General features: G+C 37.3%; 1 protein-coding gene across 1 annotated transcript; it reads left to right on the top strand.

The window, feature by feature from the left end:
• The first annotated feature begins 706 nt into the window (after positions 1-706).
• On the top strand, positions 707-21,424 carry chdh (choline dehydrogenase). Its single transcript, XM_067395534.1, has 8 exons — positions 707-766; positions 6,388-7,167; positions 9,677-9,828; positions 12,665-12,794; positions 13,038-13,172; positions 15,267-15,409; positions 16,224-16,326; positions 18,917-21,424. The coding sequence occupies exons 2-8, from the start codon at positions 6,432-6,434 to the stop codon at positions 19,333-19,335; spliced, it is 1,818 nt and encodes a 605-aa protein (XP_067251635.1). The 5' UTR covers positions 707-766; positions 6,388-6,431; the 3' UTR covers positions 19,336-21,424.
• Positions 21,425-22,793: the final 1,369 nt, after the last annotated feature.

Genomic DNA, 22,793 nt, shown 5'->3' with positions numbered 1-22,793 from the left:
GTATTGTACCTTTATGGGAGAATGTTAGTTAAACTGATGAATTATTCAGTGAACTATTGACTGGTTTGAGCCCTGGTTATTTGTTATTTTTAATAACAAAACGTGGTTTGCTACAGAAACAGAACACATGTTCTTTGTATAAAATGTAAGTTTATTTGATTATTGTAATGTCAAATGCTGTTGGACACCCTCAAGATTCTGTGAACACAATGTTGCACTTCATTTTGCTGTAATTTGCCTATAATTTAGTGCACATTTGCCTGTTTTGTTTAGTTTTTGTGTAGATTCACTAACACTTTTGTCAGATTTTAGAATTATTTCATATCATTAATTTCTTTATTAGGTGCAAAACTAGCAAATTGGCAACTATAACAGTAATAATTTGTTTTAAAATATTGTATAAAAACATTAAAAAAAAAGATTCTGAAATAGTTTGAAGGCGTTTAATTTTCATAATCAATTCCCATAATTTTCAGTTTAATTCTATGATGAATTTTTGGTATTTTAAGTCTGTAAATCTTGGACAACAGTGGGTAAAATAAATTAAACATATGTCCAGACCAGCTGTCTGTCTTGTTTTGCTCGAAAATACAAGGATTGATGGACGAGGTGTAGGAGGGGTTACACGCCACGCCCATACGCAGACCCCGCCCACAGCGTCAGCTTGTAGTGCGCAGTGGTCACAGGCGAGTGGGCGGGGCTTCGCTCAGACTCGAGTCCTTCACTTCGCTTCAGGTCAGCTGTGCGCACTGGACAGCACTACACGGTAAGATGTTTTTCTGTCAAGCAACTTGTAACTGCATGTCTATAACTGTGTATAACTCAGTCTCGCTGGACTATCAGCTCAAAGTCTGTAGTTTTGAAGGGAAAAGTAGCGCAACAAAGCCTAATGAAACTAACGTTTCACGCTCACGCGTGGAATGAATCTCAGTGTTTTGGGCGTAAGCAGTAAACAACTCTAAACCATCGACAAAAAGCAGAAAATGTAGAAATAAAATATAAGAAAGAAGGCCTGGACTTGTCTTTGTTAATCATTGATGAGACATATTTCATCAAGTCAAACAATCCTGCAGGAATTTGCGCAGGATCGCTATTGGAATGTTATCAAGTCCTGAAGGATCCTCATTATAATACTTAATTTGTCATTAAAAGACATTTTTTGTTTTGTTTTTTTCCCCAGTAGATTATTTCAATACAGTAGGTGGATAGACAGTGTTCTGATAAAAATTTTTGATTAATTTTAGTTTAGTTTATTCGGTACAATCTTATTATTATTTGATCCTACCTATAAGGATCTTTTATGATCAAACTGCGATAGAAGATCCAGTAGTGTCCAGTCATGTCACATTCTGTAGGCTTGTTTGACTGGTACTCAACACTATCAGATCAGAACAAAGTCACATTACTCTTCTTCAAATTAAATCATTCAAAATAAATCATTAACCATCTGCCCTGATCACTGAGTACAGGGATTTTGTCAGTTGTTATATTGTTGTTCTCATTCAAACTCTAAAAGTTTGCTTGCTTAGCCTTGTCTGAATTTACTATTCTTGATTTTAATTATATTATATGCTTTTTTATATATTAAAGGTGCAATATGTAAGAATGTTGCAGTAAAATATCCAAAAACCACTAGGCCCTTGTTATATATTTTGTTCACTTGAGTACTTACAATATCCCAAATGTTTCCAACTATTTGTAAATCGTGAGAAAATTGCGATTTTAACCAAGGCTCCAGGACGTGTGAGGAGTCGCCTGTCAATTACCCTTGGTTTCCGGTTTATTTTGTAGAAACCATGGAAACACCAAAGACGCTTTAATATTTTAATAGACAACTGATTTGATATATTTATAGACAGAAAACTAATTATTGTTATATAGCTCAACACGTTTAGTCTTATTGTTTAAATCTAATTTTCTTGATTTTTTGCGAGTCTCATGCTTTGCCATGCCTCAGAGAAAAACACTATTTTGTGAAGTAGCTAACATACAATCAGATGCAGCTTTATTTTTAGTAACAGTAATGCAGCATTTTCTCCATCATACAATACGTTTTAAAATTAATTGCATGTCATTTATCAACACCATCATCCAGCATTTAATGTGATATTGTAAAATGGATCGATCTTACTGCAGTGTGTAACAGTGTCTCACGCAGCTGCCGAGCGAACGCTCAGTGTAACGTTATAACATCATTTTCAACACTCTCAAATGTATCTAATATGATAAACAGAGCTGCGTTACCTCATACTCATGACCGGAAAAGCGGAAGCGGCGCCGGCGACTGTGTCATAATAAAAGTCAGTGTGTCAGTGACTGAACGCCAGTGGGTGGATCTTATGGTGCGATGATGTGTAACTATTCGTCAGTGTCTTGCTCTGGAGGCAGGCATATGCAAATGTATTTGCCTGTGTGATGTGACAGGTCACCCATAATCAAACAAGCTGTTTTTGGAGCTTGATTAAATAAATGCTATGTTTACAACAACAACATTTATTTATAAAGCACATTTAAACCCAATGTAGATTGTTCCAAAGTGCTGTACAAAGTAGAAACAGATCTACACAAGAATAATTAACAGGTTTCCAAACGCTAAAGAATAAAAATACGATTTAAGAGAAGATTTAAAAATGTCCAATGAAGGAGCAGACCTCACATGATAGAGACAGAAAAGGCCTTTGATTTATAGCGACATCGAGGCACAGTTAAGAGCAAGTGAGTCGAAGATCTAAGTGCTAAGATCACTTATATATTGGTGCACGGCCAGACAACGCCTAATAAATAAACATAAGGATCTTAAAATCAACTCTAAATTTAATGGGAAGCCAGTGAAGGGATGCTAAAATGGGTGAGATGTGGTCCCTCTTTTTAGACCCAGTCAGAAGTCTTGCGGCTGCATTTTGAACAACTTGCAATTGTGATAATGAAGACTGATTGAGACCAGAATAAAGAGAGTTGCAATAATCTAATCGTGATGTTACAAGAGCATGAATAACAACTTGCTTGAAAGGAGATGCTTCAACTTTGCAATTGATCTTAAAAAACTTCCTCTAATAACAGCACTAATTTGTTGATCAAAAAATAGTGAAGAGTCAAAGATCACTCCAAGGTTTTTGATTTGTTTGTGTACATTTGTGGAAAGAGGACCTAACTGGTTTTGCAGGACAGCCTAGAATTAAAACATCTGTTTTATGCTCATTTAACTGCAAAAAATGGTTTGCCATCCACCTCTTGATATCATTTACACATTTTAATAGCACATCAGATGAACCAGTGGTGTCAAGCCTTAGTGGAAGGTAAAACTGGGAATCGTCTGCATAACAGTGATATGAGATGTTGTATTTCTGAAAAATGAGGGCAAAGGGAAGCATAAAAAGGGAAAACAATAAAGGTCCCAAAATTGATCCCTGGGGCACACCACACAAAACAGGTGCAGATGACAAGGAGAAATTCCTTAAATTTACAGAAAAAGTCCTATTCTCGAGGTAAGAAGCAAACCATTGCAATACAGTGCCTTTGACATCTACCATGCATTCTAGTCGTTCATGAAGAATGCTATGGTCAGTGGTATCAAATGCTGCACTCAGGTCCAACAAAACCAGCACAACGCAAGAGCCTGAATCCAGTGCAAGCAGCATATCATTTGTGACCCTCAACAGAGCTGACTCAGTGCTATGTAATGATCTAAAACCAGATTGAAACATGTCCAAAATATTAAAAGAATCCAAATAAGACTGACGCTGTGAAAACACTACTTTCTCCAAAAGCTTAGAGATGAAAGGCAGTTTAGAGATAGGTCGATAGTTACTGCACATTTCCAGATCAAACTGAGGTTTTTTCAACAGAGGTTGCACAATTGCATGCTTAAAACTAGCTGGAACAACACCTTTGGCTAAAGAGCTGTTACCATAGTAGAAAAAACATCCTTAAAAAGTCCAACCGGGATAATATCTAACTTGGAACCAGAACACTTCATAGTAGAGATTATATTTCTTAACTGAATTGAAGAAACAGGTTGTTAGACAGACAACTCATAGGGCAAGGCAGTTGCAATTGACACGGTTCAGACTGAACAATAGATAACATTAATTTTTTGAGTGAAATGTTTTAAAAATCATCACAAAGCTCTACCGAGGCTTCAGATAAAGTATTCATAGTCGGGTTTAGAAGAGAATCAATCGTGTCATACAGTACTTTCGTTCTCTTCAGTAATTAATTGAGAAAAGAAATCAGACTTTGCCCTTCTTACTGCCATTTGATAGTTGAACAGACCCGATTTTAAAATATCAAATGAAATCTTTTTTTCCACTTTCGACACTCTTGTCTGAGAGCGTGGGTGGCATTATTGAACCATGGCTGGCCAGCAACCTTCAACTTTTTACACTTAAGCAGAGCAACAGCGTCCAGATCTACAGAGGATACTTTATAAAATTCCTCAACCACACATTCAGTATCCGTTTCGTTAAGAAAAATATTATTAAAATGTTAGAAATAATATTCAGAAAACAAATTTGCAGTGTTAGAGTGAATAGATTGAGAAAGACATGAAGGCTGTGAGCAAATAGATGACTGGAGAAAGCACTCAGATTCAAACAAAATTGGATAATGGTCAGACATACAGTACAGTCCAAAAGTTTGGAACCACTAAGATTTTTAATGTTTTTAAAAGAAGTTTCGTCTGCTCACCAAGGCTACATTTATTTAATTAAAAATACAGTAAAAACAGTAATATTGTGAAATATTATTACAATTTAAAATAAATGTTTTCTATTTGAATATATTTCACAAAGTAATTTATTCCTGTGATCAAAGCTGAATTTTCAGCATCATTACTCCAGTCTTCAGTGTCACATGATCCTTCAGAAATCATTCTAATATGCTGATCTGCTGCTCAAGAAACATTTAATTTTCAAAACATTTCAGGATTATTTGATGAATAGAAAGTTCAAAAGAACAGTGTTTATCTGAAATCTAATCTTTTGTAACATTATAAATGTCTTTACTGCCACTTTTGATTGATTTAATGCATCCTTGCTGAATAAAAGTATTAATTTCTTTAATTTCTTTTCAAAAAAATAAAAAATAAAAATTCTTCCTGACCCCAAACTTTTGAACGGTAGTGTATAATGCTACAGAAGCTTTGTATTTCAGATAAATGCTGTTCTTTTGAACTTTCTATTCATCAAGGAATCCTAACAAAAAAAAAGTACACAACTGTTTTCAACATTGAAAATAATCATAAATGTTTATTGAGCAGCAGATCAGCATATTAGAATGATTTCTGAAGGATCATGTGACACTGAAGACTGGAGTAACGATGCTGGAAATTCAGCTTTGCATCACAGGAATAAATTACTTTGTGAAATATATTCAAATAGAAAACAGTTATTTTAAATTGTAATAATATTTCACAATATTACTGTTTTTTACTGTATTTTTAATTAAATAAATGTAGCCTTGGTGAGCAGACGAAACTTCTTTTAAAAACATTAAAAATCTTAGTGGATCCAAACTTTTGGACTGTACTGTATATCTGACCATTATCCAATTTTGTTTGAATCTGAGTGTTTTCTCCAGTCATCTATTTGCTCACAGCCTTCATGTCTTTCTCAATCTATTCACTCTAACACTGCAAATTTGTTTTCTGAATATTATTTCTAACATTTTAATAATATTTTTCTTAACGAAACGGATACTGAATGCACAATTCCCAATGCAGCGCAACGATCGTATATTCTGCCGGAGAGACGGCAGAACAATTTTAGTCTCTGTAAATCAAGAAACAGACCCCACTTCGAAGAACAAACGGTAGAACTCCAGCACAACAGTGCACAGATGATATAACACCACATTTCAACCTGGATTCACTCTTCCACGTTCAAGGTCATCAGACAGTTCTCAATAGATCCATGCAAAATCCAATCTGAGTCGGTCAACCATAACAAGCGATGAAAAAATATCCGGTAATAATCAGGTGAGATCTCCTCGATCAAAGGTCTTAAAATATCCTCGAATGGGCAAAAAAGATTAAAAGAAATAAAACCGGAGAGCAGCGGCAGCCAAACGCGCCAGCGTTCGCTCGAACCGGAAACAGACAAACCTATTACCTATCATTTAAAATGAGGAGTTCGATTTAAGCTATTAAACTTACAGTTTTAATAGTACAAAGACAAGATCAAAGCAAATTTGGTTCCTCATCTTATGACCCTTTTAACACACACATATTTATTTATTTTTTTAAAAATAAATTCTTATCTTGTAGTGACGAAAAGAATATGTGGGAACCAGCAAGAAATATGTATGCACTAAATTCACTATATATATGCACTATATCCCGTATCACCTTGTGTGTTTAATGCAGTGTTCTCTGCTTTCTCAATGCTGCAGATAAGCATCAGTGCAGCACTTTGAAGGCTGTGGCCTCCGTCAGAATGCCGTGCTTCTCGTCGTCTGTGAGGCTCACCTCCAGCATTCGTAGGTACATCGGCGTGCCACGCTTCCCACACTCATGTCCAGCGCTGCTACAAAACCACATCTATCATCACAGGTATAGCAGTACGGCAGTGAACAAGAGCACAGCGTCCTGCAGCTATGTTATCGTTGGAGCTGGATCTGCAGGTTGTGTTCTGGCCAACCGTCTGTCAGAGAATGCGTCCGATTCGGTGCTCCTTCTGGAAGCCGGACCCAAAGACAAGCAGCTGGGAAGCACCCGTCTGTCCTGGAAGATCCACATGCCCGCCGCTCTGACCTATAACCTCTGCGACGACAAGTATAACTGGTATTACCATACATTACCTCAGGCACACATGGACGACAGGGTGATGTACTGGCCGCGCGGCCGCGTTTGGGGCGGATCGTCGTCACTCAATGCCATGGTGTATATTCGGGGCCACGCCGAGGACTACAACCGCTGGCAGAGGGAGGGAGCTGAAGGCTGGGACTACGATCACTGTCTGCCGTACTTCCGAAAGGCCCAGACGCATGAGCTCGGAGCGGACCGATACCGAGGGGGCGACGGCCCGCTGCATGTGACGCGAGGAAAGACCGATCACCCTCTGCACCACGCGTTCATCAAAGCGGGTCAGCAGGCTGGATACCCCTTCACAGATGATATGAATGGATTCCAGCAGGAAGGAGTGGGCTGGATGGATATGACCATCCACAGAGGTAAATGTTAGGACATTTCACACAAAAACGAAAAAATTGTCACTAATTTACTCACCCTCATGCCAAACACAAGATTTTTGTTCATCTTCAAAACACAAATGAAGACATTTTTAATGTAATCTTAGCAATTTCTGTCCTTTTGACTTGGGGCTGTGCAATTAATCGTAAATGATTTTTCGATTTCGATTTTGGTTTCCGAATATTATAAAAACAAGATAATCTTAAAATGATAACTGTTCCGTCCAGCGCACCATCCTTTCCTTCAGAGTGATGCACTTTTGTTCGTCCTTAAGGGGCTGTTTACACGACACCTTTTTCAACTAAAAACTTTTTATGCGTTTTGGCTGTTCATTTACACGCCAACGGCGTTTTGGTGGCCTGAAAATGCAAACTTTTGAAAACAGGTATACATTACAGTGTAAGTATTTGAAAACGATACCGTTATCATATCCGTGTAAATTGCAAAAACGCGAATTTATGAAAACAGCGACGTGACGCACATGTGTATTAAAGTATGTGTTTAGTCTATCCACCTTATTTTTCGATGCGGAAGTAAGGTGTTTTCTGTAAATGTGCAAGACTTCGATTTATTAGCCGCTATAGGGAAATGACGAGAAGAATACCAAAGTGCAGTAAACTATAAAAATAAGGTGGATAGGCATTGCACGTTTGGTGCGAGTGCTCTGTAAAAGAATGCATATGTGCGCAGGCGTGTAGTCTCATATCCAACTACTTGTCTGGCATGCAAACTACAGCATTTTTAGTCATTTTCGCGGATCAAAACACGCATAAGCAAAGTATACTGTGGGCTTCAGATTCGTGCCCAAATTGTCAAACAGCCTACACACAAATATGACAAAATGGCATTTTGTTAAGTATCTTCGTAAACACAGTAGGTTATATCTTAAGTGAATGTAAACAGTTGAGAAACAATATGCGTATAACAGTATATTGGTTCCATGCAGCTCTTAAAGTGACAGCAACCTAATAAATCTGTTGCAGTTATTATAAATCAAACAAAAGACAAAGATAAAGTCACTCACTGCCCTTGAAAGAATAAGTTTTGTCATTTTAATTAAATTAGTCTAAATGTATTATATATATTCAGCATTGTTGTTTTACATTTGATTACTTTATTCAATTTTTTGTTGTTATCTATTACTTATCTGTTAGTACATCTCCCGTTCTCTTGGTTTTGTTTGATTCGTTTCTTTGTTCTTATTGTATTGCTGATTGTTTACTTGTTTTCTGTAACTGTTTTGAGGATTTTTTACTCTACATTAATTAACCTAGTATTAGTTTTTGCTGAAGTATCGATAATTGTAAAATTTAGTTGACATTTAAAATTACTCCTATCATAAAAATAAGACTTTGATAATTTTTTTCCAAAGATTTTGATCATATCACCCACCAATAGTCGTGTTAAATAATCATGATTTCAATACTGACCAAGATAATCATGATTATGATTTTGCCATAATCAAGCAGCACTAGTTTGAATGTTCAAAACAATCACAAAGTAAAATAAATTTATATGAAACAAGCTTTACATGATAAATAGATTTAGTTTAGGCTTTTATTCACATATAAACATTGATCAGAGCAACTACATATAGTAGAGCACTTAAATATGGTAAATGGAAGCTCAACTGAACTCATTTTAGCATCTGCCATGAGAAGGACGAAAGTCTGAGTTACTTTAATGGGGATGTTTATTTAACATCATGTGGTAAGAAATGCTACAGAAATTGAATAATCAAATGTAAAAAATAAAACACTGCATAGTCTTCACTGTATGAATTTATTATAAATTGATTCTTATAAAAGATACAAAAGTCATTCAGTTAAGAGCAGCGTTTTTTTCTGTTTTTTATTGTTTGATTAACATTAGGTTTTATTAGGCTGCTGTCACTTTAAAACTTAATGCATGGATCCAATATACTGACACACATCCGGTTTTCATGCCACTGTTTACATTTACTTTAGACCTAACAGACTGTGTTTACATGAATACTCCACATGATGGGCGTTTTGATATAATTGTGTGTATTTGACCATTCAAGTGCAATAAGCCACGAAAGAGAACTGAACTTGTGATATGCTGTACGCGCATCGAGTGTCTGTCAGCCAGCGTGGGAGTCAATCATTTCACGTCTTATTGTGCTTAATAACTCTTTTTAACATCATACACATCACACTTTTAGTTTTCTCATTCATGCATGTTTCTTTAGCAATCAAATGTGGCAATAACTTTATGTAATACTGTGGATATATGTATGTACAGTATATGATGATAAACAATTATACAATCGCCACAACACATATCATCATTCCACCCAGAACTAGTCCTTTAGCAAAGTTAGTAGCACACATTTTCCCTTGAACACGTGATCTGAGGAATAATTCATGTCTGGAGAAGTTTAATACTTGGTATGAGTGTGAGCGGTAATTCTGTGCTAGTGTCTATAATGAACAAAATCAAAATCACATCTCTATTTTTCTCCCACAGGTAAGCGATGGAGCACAGCTAGCGCTTACCTCCGGCCTGCGCTGTCCAGACCCAACCTGAGAACAGAAGTGCGCTGCATGGTGACCCGTATCCTGTTTGATGGGACGCGTGCACGAGGGGTGGAGTACCAGCAGGATGGACAAACGAAAAAGGTAAAACAATCATGTGTCAAATGAGCTTTTCACACTGCACTTAAGTTTGCGACATACTTTGTTCCAGACTGGCTTTCAGTCTGTGTGTTGATTAGTAGGGCTGGGTAAAAAATAATGATTTCTCAGTTTTAATCGATTCTCATTTTTATGAACCTGTGTCGATTCTTAAATCCCAAGAATCAATCTTTTAGTTTATGCTGTTTTCAGATGATGAATGAACAAAACTTTGTAGCATACATCCAATCCAATAAATCCCAGTAAGCGTTGTGATTTGTTACTTTTGATATGAAACAAAGCCTCAAATGTCAAATTCTGTCAATTTTATTAAGAGATTCTGTCAATGACTGTGTTTTTGTGTCTCTTTAATGTGTGGTGGCAGATTACTTCCTCTTTACTACATATTATGAACATCAGAAGATACAGAACAACTTACTGAAATGAATCATGTGTCATGTGATCCATCAATCAGTGTTTCAACCGCGGAAAGATGTCAATAAAACAGCTTTAGAACAACATCATGTAACATCACATTTACCTCAGAAAAGACCTTCATTGACCATAAACTCGATAGTCAGCTAGAAAAGAGGAGAGCTTTGATTAATATATGTACTATATTACATATTCATTATATATTTTTCTATATTCAATGTATGTTTGAATAAATTGTCATGAAAAAAGTTAAGATGGTCACAATTTCAATGTTTATATTTAAAAAAAAAAGGGAGTAAAAACATGATCATGTAATTATAAAGTTAGTATTATAATGTTATTATTATAAAAACTAATTTAAGTGTTTATGTAGTTAATTTTACCTTCAAAGGTGCTAAATAGGATGTTTAGTTTTATACATATACATGTATTGCAATATTACTTGAAACTGTCTTTACTAACTGTTAAAAACTATTTATTAGGTGCACTGAAAGGAATAATATTAATATACATCATCTGTGCACGAGGTAGGGCCTTAAAACATCAGCCAATCGTTTGCGCGATCATCACGTAAACGATTGGCCCTCTGGCTTGTCAATCACTGCCGTGACGTTCCTTGTGAGAGACGAGTGCGGCTGCGCGCTCCAGTAACTTTCCACACTCCACAGGCGCCGCATGCAATGTTTTTGTCCGGAGACAGGAGTAACAACTGCAGATTATGAGTTACCTGCGATGAGTCCGACATAATGAATCCACGAACACGACACAGCGAATGCCGGTGGTAAACACTCGTGTTCCTATGCTCCTGCATGAGTTTTGGGAGGCGTTCCTTCGAAGGAGGGGGTTTGTTCTTACGCATGTGCTCATTTCAAAAACTCACTAACAGTCTTTGGTTTCTCAGTCGATGAAAACATCCTCTATAGCACCTTTAATATTACAGAAATGTACCAACTGACTCCTTGTATAGTTTTCAGCATTAGTTGATTTTCCTTGAGAAAGTTTGCCATGTACTGTACCTGATATGAATCGATAGTGAATTTGAATCGAATCACGAGCTTGTGAATCAAAATCTAATCATGAAATTTGTGTCAATGCCCAGCCCTATTGCTTAGCGACACAAACTTTAATTTTTTGGCTTCATTTAAAAACTCTACATTATATATATATATATATATAAAAAAAAAATTTTTTTTAATTTTTTGGGTTTTTCTGAACCAAGATGAACTTTTCATGACATCAAATCACTCTCATTTCTGTGGTTGTGTGCAATGCAAATCCATTGATATCAATTGGAATGGTGCACTGTAAAGATAAAGAAGGATAATGCTAATGTTTGTGGTCCAATTTCCTGAATTCTCACTTTATTTAAATGAAAAACATCTCATTCTACAGCTGGATAAATGAGCTCACACATTCCTTCCTGTCAAACGTTCAGTCAGTGTGTAGGAGTCCTACATCAGTCATAGCAGTGAAAATAAATCTGTTCTTAACTTATTAGTCTCTAACTCAAGTTCTGGTGAGTGAAATCTAACAATTTACTAGCCATGGGCTAATGACAGACATTATTTAGTCACTTAGTTTATATTGGTATTGTAGAAGGTTGATATGGCTTTGTCCTTGAGTAGTTAAGTCTTGCATTGGTAGTGTTGAGGTGCATCACTTGTTACCGTCGGGTCAGAGGTCACTCGTCAACCAGAACTCGACTTGTGTACGGCTGTTGCCAGAAGCCATTGATTATAGTTTATAAATTTATAAATATTGATATTTTTCTTTAAAAAAACTCATTGCTTCTCTTCTCCTCCTGGAGTCGTGTGGATTACTTTTACGATGGATGGATGTGCTTTTTTGGGCTTCAAAATCTCAGAAGCCATTCGCTCCCATTATAAAGCTTGGAAGAGCCAGGATATTTTTTAATATAACTCAGATTGTGTTTGGCTGAAAGAAGAAAGTCATGTACACCTAGGATGGCTTGAGAGTGAGTAAATCATGGGATAATTTTCATTTTTGGGGTGAACTATCCCTTTAAACTGCTGCGTTACTGTCCACCACTGGTTTACTGGCAGTGAAAGCAGCATTTTCCTGGAGAATTCAGGAGCTGATCTATTTACACATCTGAAGCGTTTGACCAGAATCATCTTGTGACAGAGAAAACTTCAGCAAGCAGGTTGTGCAATCTGTGTGATCAACCTACATATTATGTCACAGTTGCAAAATTGGGTCTTTTTTTCCATCAGCTCTGAAAACAGACCGCTGATAAGCGATGACAGATGTGATTGTGCTGACATCAGTTCCTGTCCCGCTCACGCAGCGCGGCTTATCTTCAGTCATCAGTCTTTCCTTCTCGCTCATTTCTTCTGAAGTCATATATGAAGAATAGATAAGTTACATGTTGACACGTTTACTTCAGGTGTTTGCTGATAAGGAGGTCATTCTCAGCGGTGGAGCCATAAACTCTCCGCAGCTCCTCCTGCTGTCTGGAGTGGGAAACGCAGATGAGCTTCGCAAACACGATATTCCGGTGACACAGCATCTCCCAGGTGACTTCATTTCCCTCTTTGTGCCCTCTAAGATCTCCCCTCTCCACAGATCACACATTATGCTCCGAATGCGAGTCGATAAAATGGGTATTTCTGGACAACTGACTGTTACCTTTAAAGTAGGCATGAATTGAACCTCTACTGTAATATAGGACTGTTGGGAGGGAGGTCAATTCTTTGGGGGTAATTTCAGATGTCTTTGGACACTGCTTATGAAGGACTTGTCTTGTCGTGTGTTCCCAGGTGTGGGCATGAATCTTCAGGATCATCTGGAGCTGTATGTGCAGCATCGCTGTACTCAACCCATCACTCTGTACAAAGCCCAGAAGCCCTTCCATATGATGAAGATCGGCCTGGAGTGGCTTCTCAAATTCACAGGTATGTCTGAACCTTCGATAAGAGCTCTGGATATTTGTGTGCATCTCACCAAGAACATGCTCATATCACCCTAAAAGAAAAATAGAGAGACATTTTTATTGCCATAATACAATCTTATTCTCATTCCTGAGATTAAATGTTCAGCTGTAAAGTGTTATTGAAGCTTTTATTAATGGGTCACTATATTAGGTGTCTTTAACTGCTACTTTATGTACTAAGATTTAAATTAATGCACTTATTGTGTTCGTCTCAACCAGGGGTGACTTAAATGATTTGCAATGAGACAAAACAAAGCTTTAAAATAAGATAAAACAATTAAAAATCAAGATTTTCTTTTTTATTATAATTCACCCTCTCAACAATTGTCCAGGATTCCATCTGTCTTGGAAAACCAGAATATTTGAGGAAGCCTCATTCTTAAAATCTTATTATAATTAATAATACATTTTGTACTTGCGCCAAGCTCCAAAATGTTTTATTGGGTTGAAATTGTGAGTTAAAAATCCTTATTTTAGTCCTTATTAGGGTTGCAAAATTTCCAGTTGGAAACTTTCCATGAGAATTAATGAATATATGAAAATTAATGGGAAATTTGCAAAATTGCAAGTTAGCTTTTAACAGGGAACTTAAATGTAGCTGAAAAGAAACATCTCGCAACATAATCTTGGTTAAAACAACCAGTTTTAATGCAAATTTAGGAGCCGTTTACACAACACAGTTTTCAACTACAAACAGAAAACTTTTTATGCATTTTTATGGAGTGTTTTGGGGGTCATAGGAAATATGTTTATTTTATTCTATGTTCATGTTTTTCTGTTGTTCAGTAAAATAATCGATTAAAGTTCTAGTCAGAAATAAATCAGTCAAAAATGTATTAGTTTGCATGCATGTCTGCTTATGACAAAACAGAATGTTTATATATGATACATTTTGCATAAGCGACCCCAAATTTTTTCAATTAATTCCAGTTCTTGGAATATTTCCAAAATTCCCCAGCTTAACTTCCCATGGAAAGTTTCTGGAAAGTTGCCAGAAATGTTCCGCCCTTTGCAACCCTAATCCTTATTCAGTAAATCACAAACAACTAGAAAAACCGTTGTGCCTTTGTATCTTGTTGTAGTCAACTTGGGAAACAAAAAGGTTGAAAACCACTGGTGTACATGCATGTTTTGCATGTTCTTATATTTAAATATACTGCATTCCTGTAATTCCTTCTATAATCACACTGTTGGCCATTAACCCACCCTTAAATATCACCCATACCAGCTAACTTTACCCATATCTCACCTCAATAGCAGCACAAGTGTTTTGCAAACACAATAAGTACATTATTTAATGTGAGCAAAGAGTAGTTAAAAACACCTTATGTAAAGTGTGACCCATTAATGCATAAATAAATGTAGCACAAACTATATATTATGGTGCGCCGAAGTCATGGGTTCGATTCCCAGGCGGTGCATGAACTGATGAAATGAGTGTCTTCAATGCAATGCAAGTCACTTTGGAAACTATTAATAAAACATCACCAACATCTAATGACAATCAACAGTCCTGATTTCTTTTGTGAGCTCTGCATGTTTTCATGAGATTCATTTAATACTGGCCCTGATTGAAGGTTTTCTAATGGAAACATCCTCAACATTTGCTGATTGTTTACTCTCCCCAGGCCATACAAGATACATATGACTTTCTTTCTTCAGCTGAAGAGAAATTATGGTTTTGGAGGAAAACATTCCAGGATTTTTCTGCAAGTGGACAGAGCCCAACATAGACCATAGATCTTTGATGTTATTAACAACTGATAGTTTCGTGTGGGCTCGTGAGGAGCCCTTTGAAGCTGTCCAAATATGGATTTTGGACAGTCAAAAAGTCGATCACTTTTAGTTTTCCTCAAAAAAAATTTTTCGATGGTCTAATGATGCATGTTAAAAGATGTAAAATGCATGTAAAATCACTACAAGAAGTAACACATTTCTCTTCAATGGAGGAAAGAAAGTCATATGCATCTCAGATGAGCTTGGGGTGAGTAAACAATAAGGAAGATTTTCATTTTTGGGTGAACTATTCCTGTAACACGCTTGTGTTTTGCTGTAGGTTACGGTGCTACGGCTCATCTGGAGAGCGGCGGTTTCATCCGCAGTCGTCCCGGCGTTCCTCATCCTGATATTCAGTTCCACTTCCTGCCCTCTCAGGTCATCGATCACGGTCGCGTTAAATCCAAGATTGAGGCCTTCCAGGTCTGAGTGGTTTGATTTCTGTCTGCTGTATCTGTGTTAAGGCCCGTTTACACCAAGAGCGATAACCAATAAGATAACAATAAAGATATAATGTTCTAAATATAAAAGAATAGCACTGTCCACAGAGAAACAATATCGTTGGGATCATTTTCAGAACAACTGTTGAATGATAAAACACTGACAGCCAATCAGAATCCATTCTAATTTGCGACATTGCAGAGAAGTTAAATTGCAGAGAAGTTAAATCCACCACTTTTTGAGAAGTCAAACCCCCTTTTCAAGGATACAAGAAAATGGATATATGGAAAACATTTGCTCAAACCATTGGAATAAATTGTGAATATTGAGATATGAGATCATTATGTCAGGCTAGCAAACAGTGTAAAATAAAATGACCTCAGGTATCCAGCGTCAGTTTCAACAACACTGCCTTGCTTCCTTTGAAGTTGCAGTGAAAAGACTAGGCGTTGTTTTTATTCCACTATATTGACTTCATCAGCTAAATTCACTCTTAGATTAGATCGATTACGCTAGCTATTCACTCCAAACATAGCATGCTGGTTAAAGCTGTGTAAATGCAACAAGAACATGTAGTTCTTGGCATGAACAGGGCTTTACTGTTGTTAATCAAACGACACCTAAAGATGGGCATTCACACAGGTCACTAAACAAACATTACTGTAGTGGGTGTAACCTAACATTACACAATGCTGGTGATTTCAGGTCAAGCTAGCTTTATTTCTATAGCGCTTTCTACACTACAGATTGTTTCAAAGCAGCTTGTTCATGCAGTATGAATGATCTGCATCTGTAGGTTCATGTTGGACCCATGAGGAGCACGAGTGTTGGGTGGATCAAACTGAAGAGTAAAGACCCAAAGGCCCACCCGATCATCCAGCCTAACTACCTTTCCACCGGTACGTTTACTCTGATCTCACCTTCTGCTGTGTAATGCAGCTGTGTATTCCCACATTAGGGAATCTTATTATGAGTCTCTCTACAGTCTTAAAAATAAAGGTTGTTTATTGGCATCGATGGTTCCATGAAGAACCGTTAACATCCATGTTTTTCGCTGCATGAATGGTCCTTTATGTTGGATAAAGGTTCGTCAGATTATTAACAAATGTTTGGTAACACTTTGCTTAAAGCCTTTATGTAAAATTAATGTATTCATAATGTATGTTATATATTTTCATAATTGTAACCATAGTTAAAACACATTATAATATTCGCAGATTCCTTGTTACATCTGAAATTGTCATGAGTTTTAATGCATTATACTCTCTAAAGGTGTGTTCATTGAATAGGGAAGTATTAGAACCGTGGTTACAATTATGTATGATTATGCAATTATGAGACCACACAATGCATTACATAATGTGCGTTACAAGGTGTAACTAGTTGAGTAAAGTTAGTCACAAACTTTGATGCTGGCTTAACAAAGCCAGGTCTGAAAGTTTAAAATAACTTTGAAAAGATTGAAGTTTGAAGGTTTTAAAGGGATAGTTCACCCAAAATTATTTCATGATTTAGTCACCCTCAAGCCATCCATCTTCTTTCAGATGAACACAATCAGAGATATATTTAAAAATATCCATAGTCCTCCAAGGATTATAATGGTGGTGAACGGTAACCCATAAAAAAAATGCATCCATCCATAAAAAAAAATGAATTCATACGACTCCGGGGGGTTAATAAAGGCCTTCTGAAGCGAATTGATGCATTTGTGTAAGAAAAATATCCTTATTTAAAACTTTATTAAGTTTTTTTAATAGTCACCCTAAAAGAGAGTAAAATTACACATTTACATAACAAAATGTATCACAGTACAGTTACAAATTACTTCATAAAAAAAGTATTCAGTAACATAATCCAAGTACCACAATATGAAAGTAATGTAATCTGATTACTTCAAGGTCACATATAGAAAGAAAGAAAGAAAGAAAGAAAGAAAGAAAGAAAGAAAGAAAGAAAGAAAGAAAGAAAGAAAGAAAGAAAGAAAGAAAGAAAGAAAGAAAGAAAGAAAGAAAAAGGGGTCAACTTTACTGCAAATAAATTGCATTTTTTAAATTTAATTTTAATGATTTCTTCTCAATTTCTGCAAGTTTTTAAATGTTACACATTCCACACTTTTGAATGGGTCTCAACAATAGAAATATTTTAAAAATCTGATAAATTATCTATTGCAATATTATTATCGTTGTTATTTAGAGCTTAAAAAATATAAAAGTGACATCAGATCATAACCAAACTGAACAAGCTCGGATCAAACATTTCTGTTTATGTTTGTTCTGCTTTCATTTTAATGTTTAGCATTTTGGTTACTTTTAAAACCTATTAAATCCCTGAATATAACATGCAATGCAATACAAAAAAAATCTGTAATACCATACTGTAGCCACTAGATGTCTGTATAGCCATATATATATATATATATATATATATATATATATATATATATATATATATATATATATATATATATATATATATATATATATATATAATGAAGGGCTATACAGACATCTAGTGGCTACAGTATGGTATTACAGATTTTTTTTTTTTAGTCCTTTGATAAAGAAAGTGTTTTTGTAGCTGGAAGGCAGAGTTTGCACTGTTCAACATTTTGCATTTTCTTCTTTGAAAATAAAATAGCAGCAAAATTTCCATGAATTGATTTCCCCTCGGGCAGCATCATTTCAACTAGCAATCTGCGTCTGAGGAGATTGTAGCCGGTGGCTCACGTGAGTCATCACTGGCAACAGAACCAGGAAATACTGTATAATCAAGCAGCGCTTACTATGGTGTTATTATGGCAAAATAATGATTTATTTAGTTTTAAATTAAACAATTGTAATCCTGATAGTATCCCCCCTTTCTTTCAAAATGTAACTGTAATCTGATTACTACGTAACTGTTTTTTGACGTAACTGTAACGTATTACAGTTACTGGATTTTTGTATCCTGATTACATAACGCTGTTACATGTATTCCGTTACTCCCCAGCCCTGGTCATGGCGTAGTGTAGAAGGTCATGGCATTGTGTGCTACGTTGCGGAAGTTAACACTTTTGGACATACGGTTAATGCGTACGGCTGTTGCGCTCTTTTTTTATATATTATTGCTTATTATATATGCTAACTGTGATTGTTAAATGTCTTTGTAAATGTGCTGCAAACTTACTTTCCCTACGGGGATAAATAAATAAACTTACTGAATTAATGAAGTGCCGTTTGTGAAGGGATTCAGGTGTTCACTTTCGTTTGGATTCAAAAGATGGCGTCCCCTTCCCGGGGTGCCCTTCCTTCTGTTTGGAATTCGACTAGAGTCCATGCAAACCAGTGGATATCAACCTTTTTGACTTCAAGCACAACAATATTTGAAGCCAACCCCCACAATTTCTACCCAATAAAATATTTGAGATCTTGGCATACCTGTTTGTTATATAAGTGACCAAATACCAATAAATATCTTGATTCTCACTGCCTCGTGTTCTCCGTCCCACAGACGCTGACGTGTGGGAGTTCAGAGAGAGCGTTAAGCTCACGCGGGAAATCTTCGCTCAAGAAGCCTTCGAACCGTTCCGGGGCCCCGAGGTGCTGCCCGGCCCCGGCGTCCAATCTGACGCGGAGATCGACGCTTTCGTTCGGCAGAAGGCGGACAGCGCTTACCACCCCTCCTGCACGTGTAAGATGGGCAGCGCCGCGGACAGCATGGCGGTGGTGGGTCCGGATCTGCGCGTGTACGGTGTGGAGGGGCTGAGGGTGGTGGACGCCTCCGTCATGCCCAGCATGCTCAGCGGGAACTTGAACGCCCCCACCATAATGATCGCAGAGAAGGCGGCGGACGCCATTAAAGGGATTCCCTCCCTTCACGACCCTGGAGTTCCTGTGTACCGGCCCACGAGTCTCGACACGCAGAGATGAGACCTGAGAATGCTTCAGATGGGAGCCGTGCCTGCGGGTTCAATTCTGCCACATGATCTAACCACTCTTCAGTCTCAGGCAGCTTAGCTTTATCCTAAAAACAGTGACCGATATCCTAAATTCAGATGTATGCTATAAAGAGGGATAATTGCTGACACGTTTATATATCATGTGATGTGTATTCATACGACCATAACAACACATAAAGGCAAATCTCTTGTTTTTCTCCTCAAAATCAGAATATGAAGCCTGTTTTTAGGGCCATGCAGATTTGTTGTCTTATTTTTGAGACGTGTCTCAAAGTTGAGTCTCATTTCTGTAGTGCATTAAAACAAATGGTAACAGCTTCCGATAACATTTCATTAGTTAATATGAACAAACAATGAACACTAGCATATCTAATAATAACACTATCTATCTCATAGCAACCACCCAGAACAACCTAGCAACCACCTAGAACACCATGTCAACTGTCTAGCAACCACACAAATCACCCTGGCAACATCCTAGCAACTAGCCCGATTACCCTAGCAACTGCATAGCAACACCCTAGCAACCACCCAGGACACCTTAGCAACCACCCCAAGTACCCTAGCAACCGCATAGCTACACCTTACGAACCACCCTGAGTACCTTAGCAACCGAATAGCAACACCGTAGCAACCACCCTGAGTACCTTAGCAACTGCATAGCAACACCTTAGCAACCACCGTGAGTACCCTAGCAACACCTTAGCAACCACCCGAGTACCCTAGCAACCGCATAGCAACACCCTAGCAACCACCCAGAATACCTTAGCAACCGCATAGCAACACCTTAGCAACCACCCTGAGTACCCTAGCAACTGCATAGCAACACCTTAGCAACCACCCTGAGTACCCTAGCAACACCTTAGCAACCACCCGAGTACCCTAGGAACTGCATAGCAACACCCTAGCAACCACCCAGAATACCTTAGCAACCGCATAGCAACACCTTAGCAACCACCCTGCGTACCCTAGCAACCACATAACACCCTTGCAACCACTTTGAGTATCCTGACTGTCTATCTGTCTGTCTATCTATCTATCAATCTATCTATGTCTATCAAAAATACTAAACTAAAACTTAAATTTTCAAACTAAAAACTCTCAAACTTCAAACTTTTAAAACTACTTCAAACTTTCTGGACTGGCTTTTTCAAGCCACCTTAAAGTTTGTCTCGACAAACTTTTTTGTCTAGTTTTATATTACAGTGCATTGCAGTAATGCAGCTCAGAACAATACAAAAAAACTTTAAAGGTTCTGAAATGGGTTTAACTGCCTTCAAATTATTAGTAGTTTTGATTTTGAGGTGAAATATGACCAGACGTGATCTTGATCATTTTCATAAGTGTCTTAATGAAACTGTAGTGCATTTCCACATGATCAGCATGACAGAATTATGAGTGAATGAAACATTTCAGCTGCTGAGCCTAACAACAGGAACCAAGTGTATGTGAAAATAACTCTGTGATGTTTACAAAGTGTAGAAGAGAGAACTTTTACACTTCATCTGTGTACTTTACTGTTACGATGGGTTTTAAAACACTATTAAATTAGATTAAAGATGAATAAGAAAAACACTAATTTTAAAAGATGGAAAACTCATGTAATCACTACAACAAAATGTCTTAAATCAAAAAGAATAAAACGATCTCCTGGAAGTCTCCTGAATATTGATTTATATGTCTTTTTACAGGCAAACAGTCCATGATTAGCCCTTGCATAATGCCAGTAAGTCTAGATTACAATTGCATTTAATTTAAGAAAAACAAACATGAAAATAACTAACAAATGTACAGAATACAGTGTATATGTAGAAATGTACAATACAGAAGTGTTTCTTTCCAAATGAAAGGAAATCAGATATACTTTGAGGTTAAATTCATTGTCATAATGCATCCATTCATTCAATGTATACATGATTTTAAAGCCTCTGTCAGACATTTGGTTAAAAAAATAGCTACTCTTTAATGTCTAGAACATAAAGGCAGTCGAGAGTTGTTGTAAAAGTGCTAAACTTTACATTTAGAAAAGAAAAGCTTGGTTTTCATTGAGTAAACAAACATACAGAAACTGTTACTCCTTAAAGACTTCTGTCATCATTTACTCTCTAAACCCATACAACTTTATTTCTTGGTTGAAGCTTCTGATAACATAATGAAATATTCCATTCAAATCTGATTTTCTGAAATGGATCAACTGAATCACTGAAATTATCTGACTCAAATGAATGATTTAAAATAATATTTTTACACTAATTTATCATTTGAAATAAATAGAACATTTTGTCTGAACTTTAAGTAGGCCTAAATCACGTTATTTTATTTAATTGTCACATTTTCAGAATCATGGGAGAACTGTGATCTGTATTTAGAAAAGAAAAGAAAAAAATCCAGATTATTCAGAATCATAAATTAAGCTTAAAAGAATAGGCTATATAATATATATGGCAGCTAAATTATACCTACTATTAGCACTGTTTCTAAAATTCAAATGTACAATATGAAGTCTTTAAGTCACATGTGTCAATTACAAACACGGCCCGCCCCGACTTTTAATCAAGCCCGCAAACAAATTCTGGTTATCAATTTAATGTGGCCCCTGCACTGTTTAAAGCTCCATAACTTTTGGCACTCTAGTGGAAAAACGTACTCTGTTACTAATGTAACCTTGGTTCCCTAAGATATTTCACTCGTACTGCATATGGGGGAACGAATTCAACCGCGCCGTGCCACGGCTGGGGAACGACAGAACTTGAACGGGCACCAGAAGGGGCCGAGGACAAGTGAAGGCCGAAGCCTCCGTACCCTGTTACACTACGGAGGAGAGAACTCCTGAGTTTGTGTTGTGCAAAAGCAGAATACTTAAGGGCTGCGAATTTACACTGAAAGGACCCGACCATGTAAGGTCGGAACGTCCAACTGGTAGAATCTGACAAAGGTGGACGGCGAAGACCAGCCGGCTGCCTCACAAATGTCTTTGATAGAGACTCCACTGGACCAGGCCCATGATGAAGCCATGCCTCTAGTGGAATAGGCTCTAACTCCAATGGAGGAAGGAAGGTTGGAGGAAGGTTAGTATGGAAGACACCTCGCATTCCTCCGGGTCTATGCTGCGTCTAGAACACCAGCTAACAAAGAGCGACCACTTCTTGGTGTAGAGACGTCTCGTGGACGGAGCTCTTGCCTGTGAAATGGTATCTAGCACGTTCCTGGGGAGGTCAGACGGCTCCCGTCGAGGATCCACAGATGTAGAGCCCAAAGCTCTGGCTGTGGGTGCCAGATTGTTCTGTTCGCCTGAGAGAGGAGGTCCCGTCTTAGGGGGATTGGCCAGGGGGCTTTCGTGGAAAGTAATTCGAGGCAGTTGATTTGAAGGTGGCTTTCCTCGTGTGTCCACGAGCCGAAGGACGGACTGCCCTCGCACAGGGCGCCCCA

Source organism: Chanodichthys erythropterus, chromosome 9 (genome assembly GCF_024489055.1).
Source record: "Chanodichthys erythropterus isolate Z2021 chromosome 9, ASM2448905v1, whole genome shotgun sequence".
NCBI lineage: Eukaryota > Metazoa > Chordata > Actinopteri > Cypriniformes > Xenocyprididae > Chanodichthys > Chanodichthys erythropterus.
Note: the sequence above shows the minus strand (reverse complement) of the source record. Positions and strands in the feature narration are given on the sequence as shown.